Here is a 21036-nt window from a genome sequence, read left to right as displayed (position 1 = left end):
CCCTTTAAAGTCCTTTACAATGGGATGTGAATTCTTAGGACATTTTGAGGTAAAATATCTTTCTTTTTTACATAGAGATGTTCAGGTGATATTTTCTAGTTAGCTTTTTACAGCTATGCTGCATCACTTTCAAGTGTTTCAACATTTGGGTATCATGGTCCTTTAATGGGCACACATTTCCACATATACACACAAAATCTTGTGGAAAGCCTTCCCAGATGAGTTGCGGCTGTTATATCTGCAATGGGGGGGGGGGGGGTTTAGAATGTGATGTTCAGCAAGCTCATATAGGTGTGATGGTCAGTTGTCCACATACATTTGGCCATATAGTGTACTAACTGATGTTTACATATGTGTGGGGCTAAATCTAACAAATTCTTCATTATTTTATATTTAAAGGGACAATTCAGTAAAAATTTCACTATCACGAGTCACATGGAGCGTGCAATTTTAAACATCTTTCTTCTCTATGGCAGCAGTTTGCAACAATTTATAACACTGCTTCAAACATTGTTGCAAACTGCTACAATAGAATGCTAAATTCATGTGCACACCTCTAAGTTTTCATGAGGTTATTTAGGTTAACTCTTCAACAAAAATCCCAATAAAAGCAAATTCGGAAAACTGAAGTAAATTAGAAAGTTAATTAAAATTGCACATTCTATCTGAATAATGAAAGTTTGTTTGAGTTTTACTGTTCCTTTAATATGATTTAGTTAATTAGCTGTGACATATCTATCCTTTTCTGGGAAGTAATCATGAACTAAAAGTTAGCGTGACTAGATGGTACAATTATTTTGTGTTCTTACAGTGGAAGATCCAGCCTCTTTGCCAGTTCTATCTGCCTGATGAACACCTCCCGTTGCTCCTCTTTTTGATCATCAGTGCAAGCAATTCGCGGGGTAAAATCCAGCCCCACCTGTAGCAATAAAATGAACCTCTGATGTTATTATCCATAGTTATTCAAGACAATAATACAACATGACATCTTAAATTTGACTTGGACGGATCCTTAGATAATCCACAGTGATTCTGCCTTCCATTCAAATCAATTATTTAGAAGTTTCACAGTACATTGTACGCAGTGTTTTATCAACAAAACTTTCTTAACGAACAAAAGTAGACGCATGATAGCTAACTGAGCAGTCACTTTTACACCATGTTTTCACTCTCCTTACAAATAAGTTTTAATTTCACCATTGGGATTAGCTGCTTTTATTTAAAGGGATTTAAAACTCAAAATTTAAATGCACATGACAGCATTTCAGTTTTGAATAGACTAATTTATACATGACACACATATTAGCACAAAAAATGCATCTAGCATAAGTTATCACTGCTTTAGTGATATCCTTAACTGTGCAAATAGTACTGTAGATATGCCCGGTGTACCGTCATTAAATGCAGTTGCACAAAGAATAAAATAATAATATATAATATAAATGATGTAATTAAATTTGTGCTTTGGGTAGCTTTAATAACGTTAAAAAAATATATGTTTTATATATAAATACACTTCCGGTAAACACTATTTGCAGCCTAAAATATTTTGTATAATATCTGCAGAAATAATTGAAAATGAGCCTACTGTGTATTCATAGTAACATAGTAGATGAGGTTGGGAAAAAAAGACCATCAAGTTCAACCTATACAAATCTAATATACTTACAAAAAAGCTCCACAGTTGAGCTTAAATTATTCCCTATAAAATGTGACCCATTTAACACAAGCAATCATATCTATGAATTCTGTTTCGAGCCAGAAATGTATCCAAACCATTTTTAAATGTATATTATGTATTGGCATTCACTACCTCCTTTAGTAATTAGTTCCACAATTTTATTGCTCTTACAGTAAAAAAACATTTCCGTTGCAGGAGATTAAATCTCCTTTCCTCCAGCCTTAAATTATGACCTCTTGTCACAAACTATTTTCTTTGAATAAACAGAGCTTCTGCCATCTCTGTATATAGGCCTTGAAAATATTTATATAAAGTAATCATGTCACCTCTTAGGTGCCTTTTTTTTCTAGAAAATACAGACAGTTTGGCTAACCTCTCCTCATAGCTTAAATTCTCCATTCCCCTTATTAGTTTTGTGGCCTCTATGGACTTTTTTTTACAGAATTATGCTTTCCTCCCTTGAATCAATGCCTCTTTTAATAGGTGCTAGTATCTTATTAGCCCTAGAAGCCGCTGCCCTGCATTGTGCACCCATCTTTAGCTTGTTATTTATTACTACTCCCAAATCCCTTTCCTTCTCTGTTTGGCTAAGTCTTGTTCCATTTAAATAATACGTTGCCTGCTTATTTTTACTTCCAAATGTAGAACCTTGCATTTTCCCGTATTAAATCTCATTTTCCATTTACCTGCCCATACTTCAAATTTTTGCAGATCCCCTTGTAACGAAAGTTCATCCTTCCTGAACTAATGACCTTACATAACTTTGTATCATCTGCAAAAATAGAGATGTTGCTATTTAATCCTTGCTCCAAGTCGTTTATAAAAATATTAAAAAGAGGCGGGGCGGAGCAAGTCAGGCGTCTGAGCTGTTGCACATTGAAAGAGCTCCGCTCATACAATATCTGAAATTAATAGCAAGACCGCTCAGTATTGCCCAATACATTACAGAATTGTGTCAGATGATCTGGAGATCAATGCTGTCGGTCTGGTGAAGAAGAGAGGGCCTGAATAAGCGGATTGGAGCATTTTTTTTTCTGTTACCCACCACAGTTCACATGCTACTCAGATGAAGAGCGGCCATCTTTCAGACCACGTGGAGCTCAGTGTAAGTGCTGAGTCGGGCACAGCTAGTAGCTATGCATCTACAGGGACAGTAAGCCAAGTAACACTTTTCCCATATGTCTCTTAAGGGCTATTGGAGCTAGCTTGCTAACCTGAGAGCTACAAATATAGCCTACTATAAAATGTTCTGAAAACCCGCGCAACAACTTTCCAGCACACCTGCGTCAAACTAGACCTGGACTCCACGCTGCTCTATATTGCTCACAGTCAGACATCTGCAGTTACTCCCTTATTTACTATGGAGACACAGATTGCCAACGCTCTACGTACGTTAATTAGCAGGCTTGATACCCATTCACTGCACGCTGATTCGAGAAATAAGGTCTGCCTGTAACCCTATACAGGGAATATCAGAAAAAGATTTAGAGACCCTCAACGGCAGTCTAACCACTTTTGATGTTATTAATCTGTCATCTTCCGAGACTTTATCCGCAGGGGCCAAAATACAGATGCTTGTGGCGAAAAGGGTGAAAAGTACAGAGGTCATATATCTGAGGGCTCTTGGCAAACTGTGGAGGCGCCAATCTGGGACAGTTTACAATTTGGATTTAATTTTTTATATGCCAGTGGTGAAATATTGTGGAGTGTACCCAGGGTCTGTTATATCATACTAAACCATCAGATAGAAAGAGCTGCTTGCCAGGGGGAGGACATTTTTAATAAAGAAAAGCACAACAATTATTGAAAATGTTTTGTGTAAGGGTAGGAGTAGGATAGATTACCAGCCCTTAACCTATCCTAAAGAACAGAGCTAAGATATATATATATATATATATATATACACACACATTATACAGTGAGTGCAGAATTATTAGGCAAATTAGTATTTTGACCACATCATCCTCTTTATGCATGTTGTCTTACTCCAAGCTGTATAGGCTCGAAAGCCTACTACCAATTAAGCATATTAGGTGATGTGCATCTCTGTAATGAGAAGGGGTGTGGTCTAATGACATCAACACCCTATATCAGGTGTGCATAATTATTAGGCATCTTCCTTTCCTTTGGCAAAATGGATCAAAAGAAGGACTTGACAGGCTCAGAAAAGTCAAAAATAGTGAGATATCTTGCAGAGGGATGCAGCACTCTTAAAATTGCAAAGCTTCTGAAGCGTGATCATCGAACAATCAAGCGTTTCATTCAAAATAGTCAACAGGGTCGCAAGAAGCGTGTGGAAAAACCAAGGCGCAAAATAACTGCCCATGAACTGAGAAAAGTCAAGCGTGCAGCTGCCAAGATGCCACTTGCCACCAGTTTGGCCATATTTCAGAGCTGCAACATCACTGGGGTGCCCAAAAGCACAAGGTGTGCAATACTCAGAGACATGGCCAAGGTAAGAAAGGCTGAAAGACAACCACCACTGAACAAGACACACAAGCTGAAACGTCAAGACTGGGCCAAGAAATATCTCAAGACTGATTTTTCTAAGGTTTTATGGACTGATGAAATGAGAGTGAGTCTTGATGGGCCAGATGGATGGGCCCGTGGCTGGATTGGTAAAGGGCAGAGAGCTCCAGTCCGACTCAGACGCCAGCAAGGTGGAGGTGGAGTACTGGTTTGGGCTGGTATCATCAAAGATGAGCTTGTGGGGCCTTTTCGGGTTGAGAATGGAGTCAAGCTCAACTCCCAGTCCTACTGCCAGTTTCTGGAAGACACCTTCTTCAAGCAGTGGTACAGGAAGAAGTCTGCATCCTTCAAGAAAAACAATGCTCCATCACACGCGTCCAAGTACTCCACAGCGTGGCTGGCAAGAAAGGGTATAAAAGAAGAAAATCTAATGACATGGCCTCCTTGTTCACCTGATCTGAACCCCATTGAGAACCTGTGGTCCATCATCAAATGTGAGATTAACAAGGAGGGAAAACAGTACACCTCTCTGAACAGTGTCTGGGAGGCTGTGGTTGCTGCTGCACGCAATGTTGATGGTGAACAGATCAAAACACTGACAGAATCCATGGATGGCAGGCTTTTGAGTGTCCTTGCAAAGAAAGGTGGCTATATTGGTCACTGATTTGTTTTTGTTTTGTTTTTGAATGTCAGAAATGTATATTTGTGAATGTTGAGATGTTATATTGGTTTCACTGGTAAAAATAAATAATTGAAATGGGTATATATTTGTTTTTTGTTAAGTTGCCTAATAATTATGCACAGTAATAGTCACCTGCACACACAGATATCCCCCTAAAATAGCTATAACTAAAATCAAACTAAAAACTACTTCCAAAACTATTCAGCTTTGATATTAATGAGTTTTTTGGGTTCATTGAGAACATGGTTGTTGTTCAATAATAAAATTAATCCTCAAAAATACTACTTGCCTAATAATTCTGCACTCCCTGTATATACACACACACACACTCATAGATGCTTCTGTTATATGCTTATGTATCCTATTAATAATTACGGGAGAACTTCCTATTCCTTTCTCTGCATTTATCACTTCCATACTAAGGCTATTATGGCACATATTACGCTCTTCACCCTTTCATCATAGCCACTAGCATTCACTACCTTTATTTAGGTCCTCTGTATTACGCAATAACATTTAGATTAGTATGGTTATATTACTATTGTTTTTTTTTGTGTGTGCTCTACTACACAGCTTTAGGTGACATATTATAGAGATGCTACTCTCTCTCACACATTTTAGGAAGGAGGTTCTGCATTATCGGGAGATATAATTCCTCTCTTTCCCTCAGCCGGCGAGGGAGTTAGAGGATCATGTATAGCAGGAGGCTCTAAGCAATTTTTAGCCCCATTAAATAAGTAAGTAGTGTGGCGACAGAGCCCCCGCTCAATATACCATTTATGCATACATGCCTTCTCTATATACATTTGTAAAGGAAATACTCTTAAAGGGACACTGAACCCAATTTTTTTCTTTCATGATTCAGATAGAGCATGACATTTTAAGCAACTTTCTAATTTACTCCTATTATCAATTGCTATCTTTATTTTAAAAGCAGGAATGTACATCTTAGCAGCCAGCCCATTTTAGGTTCAGCACTAGGATAGTGCTTGCTTATTGGAGACTTACATTTACCCACCAATAAGCAAGCATAACCCAGGTTCTTAACCAAAAATGGGTCGGCTCCTACGCATCACATTCCTGCTTTTTAAATAAAGATAGCAAGAGAGTGAAGAAAAATTGATAATTGGAGTAGATTAGAAAGTTCCCTAAAATTGCATGCTCTATCTGAATCATGAAAGAAAAAAATTGGGTTTAGTGTCCCTTTAATTATAATGGAGATATAACCCTAGTACACATGAGCTTCTTAATTGTGAACTGTCATAGACCTGTTAAACCCTAGAGAACAATATGGAAGAGCACTGATACCTAGCACACAAATAGTTGACAGTATTAACTAAGTTAAATAGCAGCTCCATGATCTCAGATATCCTACCATAATGCTAAATGGTTAAGATGTCACTTGTATTTATGGTACATAAGCACTGTATTATCCAATGTTACACTCATAGTAAATGCTTATGTCATCTTAGTATATATTCTCATACACCTTGGCTATGATGACTCCAGCTCATTATAGAGTGTTTCTAATTTAGTAATATAACCTTTATATCATTATGAGACTCTGGTTATACATGGAGCCTATACTGTAAGTTACTGTACATTCAAATATTCTTCTCATCTAGGTATTTAGTATCTATTCCGCCTAGTATTTAACGTTTTACCACTCGCTGTATACTATTCAATGATAAGCTCGTATGACATTTCTATTCATTATATGTGAGAGCAGGAATTAGATGGTTAATCTGATCTCAGTTCAGTTTAGCTCCTAGGGTTTGGACCTAAACGTTAGCGGTTACTTTTGATGTTGCTGATTACTGCCTATTTGAAGATTAGAGCTGCCTTTAGGATGTTATATGTTCCCCCCCCCTTTTTTTCCATAGAACTATACTGTTATATGTGATGTCTCTTTATGCAGCAGGTATTGCTTAATCAATTATTGGAGTTCTAGTGTGATCTTCTAGTTGGTTAGACTACTAATGAGGTTAAGCCTAATGATACCTATACGTCAGAGCAGTAGCTAAGCCACTATTATACCCACTAACATAAGACTTTGTGCACATATATTAGCAACCCTTTAGACTCCGCATAAACATAGCCCGAATGGGTGTAATAGATTTCCTCCTGCTATGGGACTATAGTAATGTGCTTGAGAAGCCGCCCGCGGCCGAGGTGGCACAACATAGAGTTACATATCTGGGTTCCACTTTGAGAGAGGACCTTAAATTTTAAGATAAAGCAGATGGGGCACTCTATTTATTTAGCTGCTGTCTCATACCTAATTACAATAAGGGTTTATCCAATGTTCTTGGCACCTTACCTATAGTGTCTCATTAGCTCTCTCAGACGGAGAGGTGGGACAGACTAATAAAGTAGGATTTATTTAGTCATTCTTATATATAACTAAATTTTATTAGATAAAGCGTTCTATATCCTTGTTACTTTACCCACCTGGTTCCCATAGTACTTGTTCATCAATCTGCACCCCCCCTCAATTCCAAGCGGTGTTTACCCGCTTATAATATCCCTACTTATCTACCTACTAAGTGGCATTAGACCCAATAGGGTCTTCAATTTGACTAACATGCCTAACCAGTGTTTCCAATATCAAAGGGCCCATAAGTGGCCAGCCATTAGTCACTCATAAAAGCAATCATAACTTTAAGATGGAGGTTTCAGATGTTAATATTTTAGCATTCATTTTGTCATCTATATACATCATTGTAATGTTTCCCATGAAAATGCTGTCATTTATGCCATTACATTATTTGTATATCTTTTCTTCTGCAAAACCTCAATAAAAGATTATTTAAAAAAATAATTAAAAAAAATATTAAAAAAGAACGGGCCCAGTACTAATCCCTTTGTCCAATCTGGGTATGATCCATTTATTACTACTCGTTGCTCCCTATCTTTTATTCAGTTATTTATCCATGAGATAACATTTTCAGCTATTCCTAGTCCCTTAATTTAGAATATATTAACCCCTGACCAGAACACTTTTCCATTTGTTGACCTTTAGGACCAAGGCTATTTTTAAATTTCTGTGGTTCTTGTGTTTAGCTGTAAATTTCCTCTTACTCATTTACTGTACCCACACATATTATATACAATTTTTATCGCCATTAAATGGACTTTCTAAAGATACCATTATTTTCATAATATCTTATAATTTACTATTAAAAAAATATAAAATATGATGAAAAAATTGAAAAAAACACACTTTTTCTAACTTTGACCCCCAAAATCTGTTACACATCTACAACCACCAAAGAACACCCATGTTAAATAGTTTCTAAATTTTGTCCTGAGTTTAGAAATACCCAAATGTTTACATGTTCTTTACTTTTTTTACAAGTTATAGGGCACTAAGTACAAGTAGCACTTTGCTATTTCCAAACCATTTTTTTTTTTTCAAAATTAGCGATAGTTACTTTGGAACACTGATATCGGTCAGGAATCCCTGAATAACCCTTGACATGTATATACTTTTTTTTTTTTAGTAGACATCCCAAAGTATTGATCTAGGCCCATTTTGGTATATTTCATGCCACCATTTCACCGGCAAATGCGAGCAAATAAAAAAATTGTTCACTTTTTCCAAATTTTAGCTTTCTTACTGAAATTATTTACAAACAGCTTGTGCAATTATGGCACAAATGGTTGTAAATGCTTCTCTGGGATCCCCTTTGTTCAGAAATAGCAGACATATATGGCTTTGGCGTTGCTGTTTGGTAATTAGAAGGCTGCTAAATGCCACTGTGCACCACACTTGTATTATGCCCAGCAGGTAGCTTTAGTGTAGAGATCAGCCTCCCACCTCACACATCCCACCCCCTGATCCCTCCCTGATCCCCCTCAAACAGCTCTCTTTCCTTCCCCACCTCACAATTGTCACTGCCATCTTAAGTACTGGCAGAAAGTCTGCCAGTACTAAAATAAAAAGCATTTTTTTATATTGATTCTGCAGTGGGTTAAGGCAGTGTTGGAAAATAATGGTGGTCACACAAAATATTGACTCTTTGGGCCCAATTTGGACATTTCCACTTAGGGGTGTACTCACTTTTGTTGCCAACGGTTTAGACATTAATGACTGTGTGTTGAGTTATTTTGAGGGGACATCAAATTTACACTGTTATACAAGCTGTACACTCACTACTTTACATTGTAGCAAAGTGTAATTTCCTCAGTGTTGTCACATAAAAAGATATAATAAAATACTTACAAAAATGTGAGGGTTGTACTCACTTTTGTGAGATACTGTGTGTGTGTTTATATATATATATATATATATATATATATATATATATATATATATATATATATATATACACACACACACACACGTACATACACACTACTGTGTGTGATGTAAAGTAGGAATGCTCAAAATTAAATGTTAATAGTTGATTTTTATTATTATACTTTATTTATAAAGCACCAACATATTCCGCAGCGCTGTCTATGAGTACTATTCATTTAGATAAGACAATGATATAAAAGTTGTAAGAGACAAGACAAAATTTTACAAACACATACAGGAGGAATTGAGGGCCCTATTCCCGTGGGAACTTACAATCTAGAAGGGTAGGAGGTTTAGAAACAGGAGGTGATGACTGGAAGAGTGAGAAAGATGTTAATACAGAGTTAGAAGAGGGAACTATTAGGTGAGTGGAATTAATTTATTACTGAGTTGGGTGGTAGGCTTCTCTGAACAAAAAAGTCTTCAGGGAGCATTTAAATTAAGAAAGATTAGGGGAAAGCCTGACAGCTCGAGGTAAAGTGTTCCAGAGGGTAGGTGCTGCACGACAGAAGTCCTGTAGTCTAGCATGGGAGGAGGTGATAGTCGAAGATGCGAGGAGCAGGTTATTGTTGGATCTTAGTGGGCGGGCTGGAGTATACTTGTTGACTAGAGAGGATAGGTAGTGGGGAGCGGCATTTTAACTATAAACAAAATGCAAAGTGTGTGAACAAAAGAAAAATCAAAATCAAATTATTATTTGGTGTGACCACCCTATGCCTTCAAAACAGTATAAATCCTTTTAGGTACACTTGCGAACAGTTTTTATAAGGAACTTGGCAGGTAGGATGTTCAGCCTCTGTTGTTTTTGACTCTTTATGTAATCCTTTTTTTTTTTTTTAAACATTTATTTAATTCACACCAAATAATACAATACAACATAGTCATAGATCAACCAGAGACAAAACAAAAGAGAAACAAATCCTCTTGACAACAAAATTTCCTTCTTGATTGACATAAACTATTGCCTATACATTGGCTAGCTCCATCTCCATAGTGAGCTTTTTTGAAATATTTTACAATTCACGTAATACTACATGATACCAGAAAGAAGAAAAAAAAAAAAAAAAACACAAACAAACCACGCACAACAATACCCAGTTAATACTGAATTAACCTATCTGGTATCAATCCATGAGGGAGGGAATGCACCTAGTAATACTAATTCTATAAAGCTCACAGATGATAAGAATGGAGAACAAATCTGTTTCTGTATAGAAAGGGGATAGGACTTTATAAATGGGCACCAAGCTACCAGAAAACTTTTAACTCTCCTCTCTGTGGCATCTTGCAAATGATAAGCTTCAAAAATTATCTGCTCTTGGATAACTTTCATAGCCTCATTAAAACCCGGGACTCTGTTTGATATCCAATATTTTTATATAAGGTACCTGACAGTCAAAATAATAGTATTAACAGTACTAACCCAATAATTATCACTCCCATTTGACATAGGAATTAGAAACACAATATCTCGTGGTTTCAGTTTAACCGAGATCTTAAGGTGTGTATTAAACCAATAGGCAATCTTCAGCCAGAATTGGTTAACTTTGGGACAAAACCAAAACATATGCAATAAATCTGCACCCATCTGAGAACATTTAGGGCATCTGCTTGACCTAGCTGGATAAAATTTAGCTATCTTCAACGGATAAAAATAAAAATTATTAATTAACTTCATGTGCGATTCTTTCCAGCTAACAGGAACTTTACATTTCTTTAACCTAGAAAAACAGAATTTATGTTTACCTGATAAATTACTTTCTCCAACGGTGTGTCCGGTCCACGGCGTCATCCTTACTTGTGGGATATTCTCTTCCCCAACAGGAAATGGCAAAGAGCCCAGCAAAGCTGGTCACATGATCCCTCCTAGGCTCCGCCTACCCCAGTCATTCGACCGACGTTAAGGAGGAATATTAGCATAGGAGAAACCATATGGTACCGTGGTGACTGTAGTTAAAGAAAATAAATTATCAGACCTGATTAAAAAAACCAGGGCGGGCCGTGGACCGGACACACCGTTGGAGAAAGTAATTTATCAGGTAAACATAAATTCTGTTTTCTCCAACATAGGTGTGTCCGGTCCACGGCGTCATCCTTACTTGTGGGAACCAATACCAAAGCTTTAGGACACGGATGAAGGGAGGGAGCAAATCAGGTCACCTAAATGGAAGGCACCACGGCTTGCAAAACCTTTCTCCCAAAAATAGCCTCAGAAGAAGCAAAAGTATCAAACTTGTAAAATTTGGTAAAAGTGTGCAGTGAAGACCAAGTCGCTGCCCTACATATCTGATCAACAGAAGCCTCGTTCTTGAAGGCCCATGTGGAAGCCACAGCCCTAGTGGAATGAGCTGTGATTCTTTCGGGAGGCTGCCGTCCGGCAGTCTCGTAAGCCAATCTGATGATGCTTTTAATCCAAAAAGAGAGAGAGGTAGAAGTTGCTTTTTGACCTCTCCTTTTACCGGAATAAACAACAAACAAGGAAGATGTTTGTCTAAAATCCTTTGTAGCATCTAAATAGAATTTTAGAGCGCGAACAACATCCAAATTGTGCAACAAACGTTCCTTCTTTGAAACTGGTTTCAGACACAGAGAAGGTACGATAATCTCCTGGTTAATGTTTTTGTTAGAAACAACTTTTGGAAGAAAACCAGGTTTAGTACGTAAAACCACCTTATCTGCATGGAACACCAGATAAGGAGGAGAACACTGCAGAGCAGATAATTCTGAAACTCTTCTGGCAGAAGAAATTGCAACTAAAAACAAAACTTTCCAAGATAATAACTTAATATCAACGGAATGTAAGGGTTCAAACGGAACCCCCTGAAGAACTGAAAGAACTAAATTGAGACTCCAAGGAGGAGTCAAAGGTTTGTAAACAGGCTTAATTCTAACCAGAGCCTGAACAAAGGCTTGAACATCTGGCACAGCTGCCAGCTTTTTGTGAAGTAACACAGACAAGGCAGAAATCTGTCCCTTCAGGGAACTTGCAGATAATCCTTTTTCCAATCCTTCTTGAAGGAAGGATAGAATCTTAGGAATCTTAACCTTATCCCAAGGGAATCCTTTAGATTCACACCAACAGATATATTTTTTCCAAATTTTGTGGTAAATCTTTCTAGTTACAGGCTTTCTGGCCTGAACCAGAGTATCGATAACAGAATCTGAGAACCCTCGCTTCGATAAGATCAAGCGTTCAATCTCCAAGCAGTCAGCTGGAGTGAAACCAGGTTCGGATGTTCGAACGGACCCTGAACAAGAAGGTCTCGTCTCAAAGGTAGCTTCCAAGGTGGAGCCGATGACATATTCACCAGGTCTGCATACCAAGTCCTGCGTGGCCACGCAGGAGCTATCAAGATCACCGACGCCCTCTCCTGATTGATCCTGGCTACCAGCCTGGGGATGAGAGGAAACGGCGGGAACACATAAGCTAGTTTGAAGGTCCAAGGTGCTACTAGTGCATCCACTAGAGCCGCCTTGGGATCCCTGGATCTGGACCCGTAGCAAGGAACTTTGAAGTTCTGACGAGAGGCCATCAGATCCATGTCTGGAATGCCCCACAGCTGAGTGACTTGGGCAAAGATTTCCGGATGGAGTTCCCACTCCCCCGGATGCAATGTCTGACGACTCAGAAAATCCGCTTCCCAATTTTCCACTCCTGGGATGTGGATAGCAGACAGGTGGCAGGAGTGAGACTCCGCCCATAGAATGATTTTGGTCACTTCTTCCATCGCCAGGGAACTCCTTGTTCCCCCCTGATGGTTGATGTACGCAACAGTTGTCATGTTGTCTGATTGAAACCGTATGAACTTGGCCCTCGCTAGCTGAGGCCAAGTCTTGAGAGCATTGAATATCGCTCTCAGTTCCAGAATATTTATCGGTAGAAGAGTTTAGAAGCTTTGTTTTTCTGGCCTCTGTCAGAAATATCCTCATTTCTAAGGAGTCTATTATTGTTCCCAAGAAGGGAACCCTTGTTGACGGAGATAGAGAACTCTTTTCCACGTTCACTTTCCATCCGTGAGATCTGAGAAAGGCCAGGACTATGTCCGTGTGAGCCTTTGCTTGAGGAAGGGACGACGCTTGAATCAGAATGTCGTCCAAGTAAGGTACTACAGCAATGCCCCTTGGTCTTAGCACAGCTAGAAGGGACCCTAGTACCTTTGTGAAAATCCTTGGAGCAGTGGCTAATCCGAAAGGAAGCGCCACGAACTGGTAATGCTTGTCCAGGAATGCGAACCTTAGGAACCGATGATGTTCCTTGTGGATAGGAATATGTAGATACGCATCCTTTAAATCCACCGTGGTCATGAATTGACCTTCCTGGATGGAAGGAAGAATAGTTCGAATGGTTTCCATCTTGAACGATGGAACCTTGAGAAACTTGTTTAAGATCTTGAGATCTAAGATTGGTCTGAACGTTCCCTCTTTTTTGGGAACTATGAACAGATTGGAGTAGAACCCCATCCCTTGTTCTCTTAATGGAACAGGATGAATCACTCCCATTTTTAACAGGTCTTCTACACAATGTAAGAATGCCTGTCTTTTTATGTGGTCTGAAGACAACTGAGACCTGTGGAACCTCCCCCTTGGGGGAAGCCCCTTGAATTCCAGAAGATAACCTTGGGAGACTATTTCTAGTGCCCAAGGATCCAGAACATCTCTTGCCCAAGCCTGAGCGAAGAGAGAGAGTCTGCCCCCCACCAGATCCGGTCCCGGATCGGGGGCCAACATTTCATGCTGTCTTGGTAGCAGTGGCAGGTTTCTTGGCCTGTTTTCCCTTGTTCCAGCCTTGCATTGGTCTCCAAGCTGGCTTGGCTTGAGAAGTATTACCCTCTTGCTTAGAGGACGTAGCACTTTGGGCTGGTCCGTTTCTACGAAAGGGACGAAAATTAGGTTTATTTTTTGCCTTGAAAGGCCGATCCTGAGGAAGGGCGTGGCCCTTCCCCCCAGTGATATCAGAGATAATCTCTTTCAAGTCAGGGCCAAACAGCGTTTTCCCCTTGAAAGGAATGTTAAGTAGCTTGTTCTTGGAAGACGCATCAGCCGACCAAGATTTCAACCAAAGCGCTCTGCGCGCCACAATAGCAAACCCAGAATTCTTAGCCGCTAATCTAGCCAATTGCAAAGTGGCGTCTAGGGTAAAAGAATTAGCCAATTTGAGAGCATTGATTCTGTCCATAATCTCCTCATAAGGAGGAGAATCACTATTGACCGCCTTTATCAGCTCATCGAACCAGAAACATGCGGCTGTAGCGACAGGGACAACGCATGAAATTGGTTGTAGAAGGTAACCCTGCTGAACAAACATCTTTTTAAGCAAACCTTCTAATTTTTTATCCATAGGATCTTTGAAAGCACAACTATCCTCTATGGGTATAGTGGTGCGTTTGTTTAAAGTGGAAACCGCTCCCTCGACCTTGGGGACTGTCTGCCATAAGTCCTTTCTGGGGTCGACCATAGGAAACAATTTTTTAAATATGGGGGGAGGGACGAAAGGAATACCGGGCCTTTCCCATTCTTTATTAACAATGTCCGCCACCCGCTTGGGTATAGGAAAAGCTTCTGGGAGCCCCGGCACCTCTAGGAACTTGTCCATTTTACATAGTTTCTCTGGGATGACCAACTTGTCACAATCATCCAGAGTGGATAATACCTCCTTAAGCAGAATGCGGAGATGTTCCAACTTAAATTTAAATGTAATCACATCAGGTTCAGCTTGTTGAGAAATGTTCCCTGAATCAGTAATTTCTCCCTCAGACAAAACCTCCCTGGCCCCATCAGACTGGGTTAGGGGCCCTTCAGAAACATTATTATTAGCGTCGTCATGCTCTTCAGTATCTAAAACAGAGCAGTTGCGCTTACGCTGATAAGTGTTCATTTTGGCTAAAATGTTTTTGACAGAATTGTCCATTACAGCCGTTAATTGTTGCATAGTAAGGAGTATTGGCGCGCTAGATGTACTAGGGGCCTCCTGAGTGGGCAAGACTCGTGTAGACGAAGGAGGGAATGATGCAGTACCATGCTTACTCCCCTCACTTGAGGAATCATCTTGGGCATCATTGTCATTGTCACATAAATCACATTTATTTAAATGAATAGGAATTCTGGCTTCCCCACATTCAGAACACAGTCTATCTGGTAGTTCAGACATGTTAAACAGGCATAAACTTGATAACAAAGTACAAAAAACGTTTTAAAATAAAACCGTTACTGTCACTTTAAATTTTAAACTGAACACACTTTATTACTGCAATTGCGAAAAAACATGAAGGAATTGTTCAAAATTCACCAAATTTTCACCACAGTGTCTTAAAGCCTTAAAAGTATTGCACACCAAATTTGGAAGCTTTAACCCTTAAAATAACGGAACCGGAGCCGTTTTGAACTTTAACCCCTTTACAGTCCCTGGTATCTGCTTTGCTGAGACCCAACCAAGCCCAAAGGGGAATACGATACCAAATGACGCCTTCAGAAAGTCTTTTCTAAGTATCAGAGCTCCTCTCACATGCGACTGCATGCCATGCCTCTCAAAAACAAGTGCGCAACACCGGCGCGAAAATGAGACTCTGCCTATGCTTTGGGAAAGCCCCTAAAGAATAAGGTGTCTAAAACAGTGCCTGCCGATATTATTATATCAAAATACCCAAATAAAATGATTCCTCAAGGCTAAATATGTGTTAATAATGAATCGATTTAGCCCAGAAAAAGTCTACAGTCTTAATAAGCCCATGTGAAGCCCTTATTTACAATCGTAATAAACATGGCTTACCGGATCCCATAGGGAAAATGACAGCTTCCAGCATTACATCGTCTTGTTAGAATGTGTCATACCTCAAGCAGCAAGAGACTGCACACTGTTCCCCCAACTGAAGTTAATTGCTCTCAACAGTCCTGTGTGGAACAGCCATGGATTTTAGTGACGGTTGCTAAAATCATTTTCCTCATACAAACAGAAATCTTCATCTCTTTTCTGTTTCTGAGTAAATAGTACATACCAGCACTATTTCAAAATAACAAACTCTTGATTGAATAATAAAAACTACAGTTAAACACTAAAAAACTCTAAGCCATCTCCGTGGAGATGTTGCCTGTACAACGGCAAAGAGAATGACTGGGGTAGGCGGAGCCTTGGAGGGATCATGTGACCAGCTTTGCTGGGCTCTTTGCCATTTCCTGTTGGGGAAGAGAATATCCCACAAGTAAGGATGACGCCGTGGACCGGACACACCTATGTTGGAGAAAACTCTGTTCTATGGTCTCATTATCTATATCAGCAAACAAAGTGGACCAAAAACTACAAATCTTATCTACATATACTTGACTTTGTTTAGATAGCATAATGTCATAAATCAATGAAACCGAAGTATCCCGCCTCGAAAATTTCTGAATGATGACTCTGACTTCAGACCATGCCGCTGACAAGGGAAACACCCACTCCTGAGCAGAAATAAAATGCTGAATCTGAAAGTATGCGAACAGGTTAGCCCTTGGCAACTCGAACAGATTGAAGAAGGATTCCACATCTAACACTCGATAATTACTATCAAAAAGTTGTTTAACCAACTTTAACCCTTCTTCAGCCCAAAGGTCAAATACTCTCTGAGAAATACCTGGAATGAATTGAGGATTACCCTTAATAGGTAAGAAATCTGAATATGTTGGATCTATGCCCAACAGGGTACAGAACTTATGCCAAGCTATTACTATGTTCTTAAATGAGATAAGCAAAAAAACATTGAATGGTAATTGTCTCGGCTTACAATGGAGGATTGCCTTTAAAACAAAAGGATATATTATTGCCGACTCCTCCGCAAGAGCAGCAACCGTATTGGCCTCCGAAATCCAATCAAAGGCGAATTTTATCAATGTAACTATATTATATGTCTTTATATCCGGTAATGCCATACCACCTAAGGAAGACTTCTGCATTAATTTCTTAAGAGCTATGCAGGGTTTTTTGTCTTTCCAAAGAAATTTAGAGATATAGCCATATAATTCCTTGCTATCTTTATTGGGTATAAATACTGGCAAATTTTGAAGTGGGTAAAGAAGGCGATGGTATGTAATCCTAAACAGACGTGACGTTGTTGATATTAGGGCTCTTTGGGTGCCATACAATCATTTCCTGGACTCCTTGTTCTTTTTTTACACTGAATATAGTTCTTAATGACTTTGGCAGTATGTTTAGGGTTGGTATGCTGCAGAATAAATTTGGGGTTATTGCATGATGGATAAGTACCTGTCTGTACTTCAGCGGACAAACTGCCAAATATTTCAAATTTTGACTCATCAGTCCAGAGCACCTGCAATTTTTCTGCACCCCAGTTCCTGTGTTTTCATGAATAGTTGAGTCGTTGTTTCCATCTTGGAGGTATGGTTTTTGGTTGAAAGTCTTCAATGAAGACTACTTCTGACTACCAGACTTCTCTGGATAGTAGATTGGTGTACCTGGGCTTCAATGGTTTCTGCCAATTCTGAGCTGATGGCACTGCTGGATCTTTCGATTGCATAGGGAAGTAAGCATATAATATGCCATTTATCTGCTGCACAAAGTTTCCTAGGTCGAACACTGTGTCTATGGTCCTCAACGTTGCTTGTTTATTTATGCTTCTTCAGAAGAGCTTGGAGAGCACATCTGGAAATCCCTGTCTGCAGTAATATTTCTGGCCGGGAGAGACCTTGCTGATGCAGAATAACTGTCTTTTATCTTGTTTCTGTGCTCAGTCTTGCCATGGTGTATGACTTTGACATTAAGCTGTCTTCAACAACTTCCCCTTGTTAGTAGAGTTTGACTGTTCCTCACTCAGTTGTATTCGTCCTACACAGCCGTTTCTGTTTCAGTTAATGATTCTGTTCAAACCTAAATATTAAATTGATGATCATTAGCCCATGTTTGGTATAATTGTTTAATCATGCACCTATACTACTATATGCTTACAAAATCCATGACTTTGAGCAAGTGTGCAAGAAAAAATGACGCTGTTTTGAAGTCAAAGGATGGTCACCCCAAAAATGGATTTGATTTAGACTTTTCTTCTGTTTACACTGACTTTGCATTTTGTTAATTGATAAAAAATAAACTATTAAAATTTCAATTTTTTTAAAGCAACATTTTTTTTTTATAACTGTCTAAAACTTTTGCACTGTACATCACAACTTAATACAAATATTGTATCAGCCATTAAGAATTACAGCAATTTCATATATAGTCGAACATAATTGAAAAAACTAACATAATTATAAATAACTATTCTTAATCCATGGTTCAAATCCTTTGCAGTAAATGACTGCCTGAATTTAAGAGAAGAAGAAAGGGATACGGAAACCCCCTCTGTTGGATACACTAATTAGCACTCAGGAGTTTGTGTAATTTATTATGGAAATCAAATTTCTGAAATCACAAAATCAACTCACTCATGGGGGTGTGAATAATGAAAAATAAGTAAAACTTAACTTTTAATGTGATCTAAAATTAGGAATTTCCAAATATTGAAAATGAAAAATGTATTATTTGTAAATTCCTAATTTTAGATCACATTAAAAGTTAAGTTTTACTTATTTTTCATAGTTCACACCCCCATGAGTGAGTTGATTTTGTGATTTCAGAAATTTGATTTCCATAATAAATTACACAAACTCCTGAGTACTAATTATTGTATCCTCCAGATGGTGTTTCTGTATCCCTTTCTTCTTCTCTTACATTTTAGTAAAAATACACAGCACCTATACCCTGTAATTGCTGCAGAGCAGCTTAATATTGGGATTCTGAGTTTGTATTAACTATTAAGTAGAGCCATTGGTTTTTGTTTTTCAAATGACTGCCTGAAGTCTGGAACCAATGGACATCACCAAGTGTTGGTGAGGAAAAAAGGAGGTCTGTAAATTAGCACAAAAATGGCTACCCTGAAAAAAAGAGGTTAGTTCCAAAATACCTCTGAAAAATAACTATTAAAACCCAAATACAGGGTGCGCTAATGAAAGCTGCTAATATAGAGGATAGAATAAAACTAACAAATGCAGAGTTAGTGTTAAAAAACGAATGATGTTTATACCATAAAATATATTTTAATATATATAAATAAACCCTAATACATGTAAACTAACATTTGAAATACATAATATGTAAAATATAAAAAGAAAAAATGAAAATAAAACCACCGGTGGAAAAAACAGGGGAACGAAATGAGAGTCCGTGGTAGGCTTTAAAAATGTATCCAAATAAACAAAGTTCATTGGTTAAAAATGCAAATGAAAAAATGTGTAAAAATCAAATGAGAGCATGGAAAGCAGCTGAGTCAGTCTATGTGGCTGTATCAATGTAACTTTGCATCAATGTAACATTCGAAATAAAAGTTCCATGGGTGGCTGAAAGGACAATCTGCATCAAAATGGAAAAGTCAGTGCCATAAATGATTCGTCTTACAAGTTAGACTCACCCAGAATACGAAGCTATTTTCTGTTATGCTTCTCCGTGTACAAGTGTAGTAGGTCCGATGTGAACACGTTAGACCCTTGATAGATAGAAAATTACCTTTCAGGTGAACAGTATCGCTCCAGCGTGTACTGTGGTTTGCCGGATTGTGCAGCGTGTGCGGGGTCACGTGATGGTTTGTTCCAATCAGATGCACGGATTACCGGGTGGTCTGTAGATCAGCGTGTAAGTGATGTCTGCAGATTCTAAGAGTCACAGTTAGCCAGGCTTGATGTTGTGAGATGGGAAACAATGTTACATTGCAGTTGGGATTGTTTTTGTAGAGTTCAAAATGGAAAACAACAGAGCGCTCTGTATGTTAAGTTAGACTTGGTAGTAAAAACAATCACAGTGTTGCGGATCAACGCGTTTCAGCTGGTGTAGCCTTTTTCAAGATGAATTCAGACTGCTCGCTGCTCTCCTTTTATTGAGGATAATTGTTTAGGACTCCTCCTTGTTGGGTGCTCAGTTTTTTTCTTAAAGGGAAGTATCCTTTCCATGATTCAAATAGTCTCTCATAAAATAGCGGACTCTCATTTTTAAAGGGAGCATAATGTGTATACACACATATATGAATCTCATGTGTAAAAATGTGAATGAAAAGGTGAATAAAACATCACATCCTATTATGATGTATTATATGTAAAATAAACTTAAATGAAATAAGATTCCTTATCTAATTCATATCTAGGGAAAAAAAACAAAAACAAAAAAAAACATATGTTTTATCTTGCAGTGATCTATAAAGTGAAAAAGGGTCTTATTTGTGTTGTGGATAAATAATATAATAAATTTATGTCCATATAACAAGTTTAACAAATTTAATAAATTTGTTAGGTTTGGATAAATTGTGAAAATTAATCTTATCAGTGTAATTTGATGAATAAGGGTGAAAGAAATCTAATATATAGAAAAATTATTATTTTATATTCAATATGTGAAAAAATGTATAAAATACGGTGTTATACGAACTAGTGGTGTCATTTTAATCTTGTGTTTAATAAATATTATGATTGGGGAAAAAATTATATAGTTGAAAATAGTTGCCCTTAATAGTGTATAGATTCCTAACTTAGTTAGACTTATTAACTATTTATAGATGTTATATAGTATTTGTATTATCTTATTGTCTATTAAAAGAATATAAAGTTGATGATAGATGAATAGATAATCAATAATAAATAAATAGAATAAAAGTGAAAACTCATATTGATTTTGAACCCTAATTTGTATTGTTTAATTTGGAACTAAATGTAATATGTGAGGAAGTTGTTATTTATTTTTAATTGCATACGATTTATTAATGCATTACAGAATTTAAATCCAGTTCTGCATTTAAACCAAATGGTTCTAAAGTTTTGAATTGAAATATCAATTCAGCTTCGGCACGTAGCAACTTTTTATTGAGGTCACCACCTCTCCAATTGTTAGTG

General features: G+C 38.1%; 1 protein-coding gene across 3 annotated transcripts in view; it reads right to left on the bottom strand.

Annotated features, from left to right (window-relative positions):
• Positions 1-21036, bottom strand: part of TATDN3 (TatD DNase domain containing 3) — a 126505-nt gene that overhangs the window by 55193 nt on the left and 50276 nt on the right. For all 3 annotated transcript variants that reach the window (XM_053712457.1, XM_053712458.1, XM_053712459.1), the window contains one exon: positions 810-919. In XM_053712457.1, the coding sequence (XP_053568432.1) occupies positions 810-919 (110 nt within the window). The remainder of the gene's footprint in view (positions 1-809; positions 920-21036) is intronic.

The sequence above is a fragment of the Bombina bombina genome, chromosome 4, assembly GCF_027579735.1.
Source record: "Bombina bombina isolate aBomBom1 chromosome 4, aBomBom1.pri, whole genome shotgun sequence".
In the NCBI taxonomy this organism is placed as follows: Eukaryota; Metazoa; Chordata; class Amphibia; order Anura; family Bombinatoridae; genus Bombina; species Bombina bombina.
The sequence above is the reverse complement of the archived record's forward strand: the minus strand, read 5'-3'. Positions and strand labels throughout refer to the sequence as shown.